Consider the following 6,670-nt stretch of genomic DNA (forward strand, 5'->3'; position numbering starts at 1 on the left):
AATGTTTTTTAACATGACTGTGGTATGAAACAGGTCGCGATTGCTAATGAGAGACAGATATCAGCGCCACACGCGAGTCCCGCGGATATAAAGGAATAAGGACATTTCATTCTACCGAACTAAGGTTACACGCAAGTGCTGAAAAATACTCACACAAGTCAGTTTATTTGAAAGTTTGACACTTCATTTGAGTGTGTTGAAAGCTATGTTATTGTATGTGTTAGTTTGTTGGCTATTTGAGACTAGCAGTAAGCTAGATCAACATCAGAATAACATACTAATCATATTCTAACACTTCATCATGTCGAGCTATATAACATTGATTAGTTGTATGTACATTTGCTCACCTGTCTAATAAAGTATGCAAGAGCGGCGTCTCTGTCAAGCCGAAGTTTGTCGCGGATGGAGACGCATCTCGAAAACGCCACGCCGATAGTTCCTCCTTTTGGTTCTCCCTTTGTCCCAAAGTCTGCTTGCCATGGTCCATAATGTTTGAACATTATGCCACTAAACATTAAGCAGTTGTCCACATCTGTCACCATGGTTACTATGGCAGTTCAAGCGGAAACCAGGGATAACACGGGTATTATGTCATTGACAGGCGACAAGTGACAAGGGACGGCCACTATTTAAAATTCTGAATTTCTTTGAATTTTCAAATTCTTGGAAACATTTAGGATAATGTAAGTACATAATTGAAAGAAATATATTTTTGGATATTTTGATTTAAAATTCTTACATATTGTACCTTTAATAATGCATAGTTATTATAATTGACACATTGTGCAAGTTGCAGAACAGACAACCAAAAAACAAAGTTATAAATACAACACATCTTCCTGAAACATCCTCTGAGAGACATTTTCATATAATGTATTAGTCCTCTGGTGACATAGACAGCTGTAAAAAGCAATGTTAAATATTCTTGTTTTCTCTCTCTCAACACACACACACACACACACACACACACACACACACACACACACACACACACACACACAACACTTTTCTCCTGCTTCATATAGGCTAGAGACAGTCACTTACAGTCAGCTACTGGCCACAAATTCCCTTCTCTAATGTCATAGTTCAATGAAGCATGGCTTCTGTTCATCCTTGTGTGGGTCTCATTTTGGTCCAGACAAAGACATAAAATCCCAGCACTGTTTAAAAAAAATCTACAAATTTGTCAAATATAATGAGTAAGGCTACATACAGTACACTTGATATTAAAGACTTTTCACTGTAGAAAAATGGTGTGTTCTAGGTTAAACTCATATTATTGCTAATTAAAACATGCTGTGTTGAGTGTGTGCACTATGGGTGACTCTCGTGGGCATTTAACAGGCCCTCTGTCATCGATGGATGAGTGCAGACACTGATAAACAGGCTAGAAACAGCATGATGGACAGGCTGATTGCCACAGCCCCTCCGCAGTCCTTGGCATTTTCCTAAAACAGACAAGATACACAGAATATGTATCAGAGATTTCTTAATATCTGAAAATTTTATTTTGTAGGTAGACAGATTGTAATCAGAAGGCAGTCTTGCAATGCATGTCTGAGAGCCGTCTAGTATGTGTGTGTTTACTTGAGGGTGGTAAGCATGACAAGACTCAGGCCTTCTTCGTATCTTCTGAGATCTCATGCGGTCACATTTGACTGAGGCATTGTGTGCTCAGCGGTTAAGAAAAAAAATGAAGAAAAAGCAAGAATAAAAACAAAGCATTGTTATAGCAGATCCCAATTCATTTCACAAATATATATATATATTTAAATAGAATATACTTTGTTATACAGTTGCTTGTTTATAAAATGTTTGAACATAAATTTAATCTGATTTACTTAAAGGTGCACCCAGAAATTTGAGTGAAATTTGTCCTTTCTAATGAAGTAAATTTACTGTTTGCACCTTTAAGTGACTAAACTGATCTCATTCAAAACTGTGATTCATCTCCTCAGTGTGTGGTCTGGGGAGCCTGATTTAGCTGGGGTTTTAAGGATATATTTGACCTCTTTGGGCTCCATGGTGATGGGTGCGTACTGCCGAGAACAGTCACAATCTGCCTGAATCACCACCAACAGCAAGTTACTGTCTGGAATCTGATTAATTACAAACACCCTGCGTGCAATAAAAGAAACAAAGAGATCAAGCCTAGGTAATGGCTTTCTTATTGCAGAACAACTTTATTAATCCAGAGCAAACAGACTTATTTTAATAACCACAAAATGTAGATATAAGTTACATGAGACGCTATCAAAATAAAAGTCTCGATGACCTAGGGAGGTGTCACGATTTCCCTGTGTCTTGTTTTGATATCCTTTTTTCTTGTCTTTTTGAACATAAGATTCAGGTCCTGTATATTTAGTCCCCGATTCCCTTGTCTCCATTGTTATATTTTCATAGTTGCCCTTGTTTGTTACAATGTCAACTAATCACCTGCACCTGTCTATCATTACTACTTTGTCATTAAGGGGCCAATTACAGGACTCCATTTTCAACTAAAAATGTAAAATCTTTTTATGCATTTTGGCCATTCATTTATATGACAACAGCATTTTGCGGGACTGAAATCTTTTGAAAACTTGTTTTAAAGTGCAAGTTTTTGAAAACGATACCATGATTATCTAAGGGTATGTTTACACGACAACCATATGACTAAAAAACGCTGTATTCTGCTGCCAGGCCATTAGATGGCGATGAAACACTATAGATTGAACACGTAATACGCATGTGCATGACGTCATCGTCTTCAGACGTTCACGTTTTTGTTGTTTACATGGAGACCGAACTTTGAAACCCATTTTCAGGCACCCAAAACGCCATTGTTTATATTAGACGGAAACGCGACGGTGGAGCGTTTTTAAGATTTCCACTCTGGAGGGTGGTTTCACTTTTTTGCGTTTTTAAGCCCCGAAAACGCCGTCGCCGTCTAAACGAAAGGCACATCTGATAAAATATTTTCACGTTTTCACCCGCGAGCGTTCTCGTGTAAACAGGGCCTTAGTGTGGACGGGTCAAAACGGAGGACTTTAGAAACGATGACGTAGTAGAGGCTCACGCTCGGCTCTATGATTGAGTGTCATCAGTCATGGCGTATATCTTTGCTAGCAGCTGTTGTCCAAGTAAATTCTGCATTTTACAATGCTATAACTGCCTACATGCGCCGGAGGCAAGCTATTATTCGAGCGATCTGTGACAATTCCCGTGTGCAGCTGGGGTATCGACCGTACATGGAGCGTCGGTTTTGGGTTAACCCGGGAAGAACCAGCTCATGGTGGGGTAATTTTATCAATGAAGTTGTGTTTACACGGCACGCGCATGCCCAGTGTTGGTGAATGGTCACGTGATCCGCGTTTTCAGTCGTTTTAATGTGGACGGAGATCAATTCTAATACGCAGCTAAAACGCTGGTGTGGACGGAGATCGTATTCGTTTTAATTCTCCGTTTCTAAACGAAAACGCAGTAGTGTGGACGGGGCCTAAGTATAAACTACAAAAACGCACATTTGTGAAAACGGTGACGTCATGCGCATGCGTATTTTCTTTACAAAGTTACATCACCAACTACTGGCCTGGGAGCATAATACAGCGTTTTAAGTCATTTTCGTGGATCCGTGTGAACGGGGATCATTTTGACAATGGTGTCGTACGTGAAAAACGCACAAGGAAAAACACTAGATGCCGCCTTAAAGACATTCGTTCCAATGAACTGCCGTAGACAAGGCGACATCTAGTGTATATATCTATGCAAAAGTCTGCGTACACGTCACACACCAGGATGCGCGCACGCCCTCAGATCACTTGGACGTGGCTGTGTATAAGAGGTAAAAACGATATAAATACTGTTCGTTTTCTCACACAAACCGCTCGTTTCGTGTCTTAGGCCATCAATGTGTACTTACGATGGGCAATTGTTTAATTTGGACGATAGGGAATTGTTTTAATTTGGACTCTGTGCATGCTCTTTGAGACAGTGACCATAGACCTACATGAAATGACTGACAGACAAGAACGGTTTGACCTAAAAATATCAAAATTGAAACTACTGCGGAAAAAAAGACACCTACATCTTGGATGCCCTTGAGGTATGCTAAAACATACCAAAATTTTATTTCAAAGTGAACTATCCCTTTAAGTGAAATCACCTTAAAGTCCGCGTGAACCGGAAGTTGCAAACGACTTTTATCCAGTGTTGTGACGTATTTCCCAGTGAAAAGGAATATTGAACCAGAGAATGTTTAATAAGGCGAGAAGTTTCACTCTCAGTACACTTCCGGCTTCTGAACTGGTTGCAGTTCCACTCTGATTCCATATGAGGGCGCTCACAGGACGAGTGCAGAATGAACGGAGGTCTATGGCGCTATACACATCAAAATCCACTTTTCTCAGGATATAATTTTTTGTCTAGTAATTTGAATGTTGTATTCGAAAGGAGATGCAAAGAAATTACACATTGCTGGGTGTTCGATTTTTTTAGAGTCACTTATTTGCTTTAAAAAGTCTTTTTAAAGTGTCAATGACGTCATACACATCGTACGACCAGAGATACTGCTTTACGGCAATCCTTCACTCACTCTGGTGCGTTCGCGCTCTGCACTTTCTTTTCTCTCGAGGCATCGACAACACAGCTGACACAGGTAAACACACGTGCTAGAAGAGTTTTTGTTTTGTTTGTTTCTGGTCCCGCTTCGGATGACACAATGCCATCAAGCTGTATCTCTGGTCGTAATCAGTCTTTCACTGACCAATCAGCGTTCATTAGCAGAATGCTAGCGTGTTATGGGCAACAACAACTCAACCTGTAAGAAATCAAAAGGACTTAAGTACTCGTTCATTCAACTTTCGACCTATAACCCATGTTGAACTTGCAAAACCTACAATCAAATCTGACATTTCTCAACGGCAATCGGGTGAAAGAGACACATTTAGTCGTCTAGCCCCATAGACTCCATAGAGATAGACTCCCATTCATTCTGCACTCATGGACGATCGCCCCCAGTGGAACTCTGGTGGAACTACAACCAAAACTCGGAGTGGGTAGGCTCTCCGTAGACGGGCTCTGATTGAACAGAGGGCAGGGTTTTACTAGCGCTCCTCCTCTCCATCTCTCACTCATAGCAGACTAACGGTTTGAGAGGAGTGGTTAAGCGTTGCCCAAACCAAGCCGTCAAACCTACGTCATCATCCATTCCAGACCGGAAGTAACTTTTCAGACTTTGATTAAAGATTACGACGGCAAACAATTTTTTTCTGTGTATTAACTTGCACGGATTAATTTCAAACCACAAGACTAGTAATATGCGCTAACAAAGTAAATAGGGTCAATTTTGATTTCAGTTGGACTTTAACATAGTTGTATAATTAGAACGCAAGTAAACTGAGAACTTGTACAGAAGTTTGATAAATATATGCATGTACCATATTCACTTTTTTAAGCACTATGAAAAAAGATGTGGACTATAATACTCCTAGCCATAATTAGTTAGTAAGTAAAATATTCTGGAAATAAAGGTATATGCTTTAAAACGGTTATTTTCTTTCATATTTTTGGCATATCCCATGGGCGATTCTAGGATAAAAAAAAAAAAAGCATTCCCTTACTAACCCCCCAGTAAGGGAATGCTTATTATTATTAATAATATATATATATATATATATATATATACACACACACACACATATTAGTTTGTATACTAGAGTAGGCACGAACAATACAGTAGGTTCTACTCTACCTGTCAAGTCTACCCTGAATATTGATTTAATTTCAAAACATTTGAACTAACCAGCTAATATTCATTAAGAATATAGACAAACCTTATATTACTGTAATTGTCTAGATTGGCAATATGCTTAATCTGACCTATACTAAATCATTACTTTTTAGTTATACTGTAACCTTATTTTCCAGTATATAATTTGTCACTAGAGGGCGTCAAATAGAGAGGAAGGCATAGAGCTGACTGGGAGCATAGGACTTCGTTTGCCCTCCGTCTCTTGTGTCTTGAAATTGTGACTTTATAATTCCACACTTACAACTTATTTTTTATATATATATAAAATATACTGTTAAATATACTGAGCACAGAATATACTGTATTTTAAACATATGGTTGAAAACTACAGTATGTATTTATAAATCTAAGAACAACTTAAGGCTCTCGTAATTACAATTTTACGTTTTGCAAATGCGACTTGAATTATATACATATAAAAATATATATATATTTTAATGTATGAATAACAAGAAATTGCATTGCAATACCATCTTTGGTCAAATGATCTATGTGAGTTCTTACTTTTGACATCTCCCACACTTGATCAGGCTGTTGGTTTCTTTGATTGACGGCTCGTAGACGAAGCTGGGATACTCGGTGTCACATGGCTGCAGATTGCCCCCCTTTGACTTCTTACCAGCTACAAAGCAAACCCATGGATTAAAGAATGCAATGTCCTTTTATCCTCAAATAACAACAGCTAGGATACTTTCATTATAAAATCACTTTTGATCATGAATAACAACATGAAAGCATGACCAAATCTTTCTCTGCTCTCTCTTTTTCACACACAGCACAAGCAATATCACACACAGTGATGGAAAGGGCACTTACCTGAATGGAATAAGGCTTTGGCTGTGACACATCAAGATGAAGGAAGGTTACAGAATTAAAGAA

General features: G+C 38.8%; 1 protein-coding gene across 1 annotated transcript in view; it reads right to left on the reverse strand.

Annotated features, from left to right (window-relative positions):
- Positions 1-723: 723 nt before the first annotated feature.
- The window catches only part of cacna2d4a (calcium channel, voltage-dependent, alpha 2/delta subunit 4a), a gene marked incomplete at its 5' end in the record, with an annotated part of 43,005 nt that continues 37,058 nt past the window's right edge, over positions 724-6,670 (reverse strand). The window contains 5 exons of the mRNA XM_081362656.1: positions 724-1,448; positions 1,588-1,668; positions 2,001-2,118; positions 6,296-6,413; positions 6,608-6,628. Of these exons, the coding sequence (XP_081218782.1) occupies positions 1,353-1,448; positions 1,588-1,668; positions 2,001-2,118; positions 6,296-6,413; positions 6,608-6,628 (434 nt within the window). The 3' untranslated portion in view covers positions 724-1,352. The remainder of the gene's footprint in view (positions 1,449-1,587; positions 1,669-2,000; positions 2,119-6,295; positions 6,414-6,607; positions 6,629-6,670) is intronic.

This window comes from Scardinius erythrophthalmus, assembly GCF_964197995.2.
Source record: "Scardinius erythrophthalmus genome assembly, chromosome: 4".
NCBI classification, from domain to species: Eukaryota; Metazoa; Chordata; class Actinopteri; order Cypriniformes; family Leuciscidae; genus Scardinius; species Scardinius erythrophthalmus.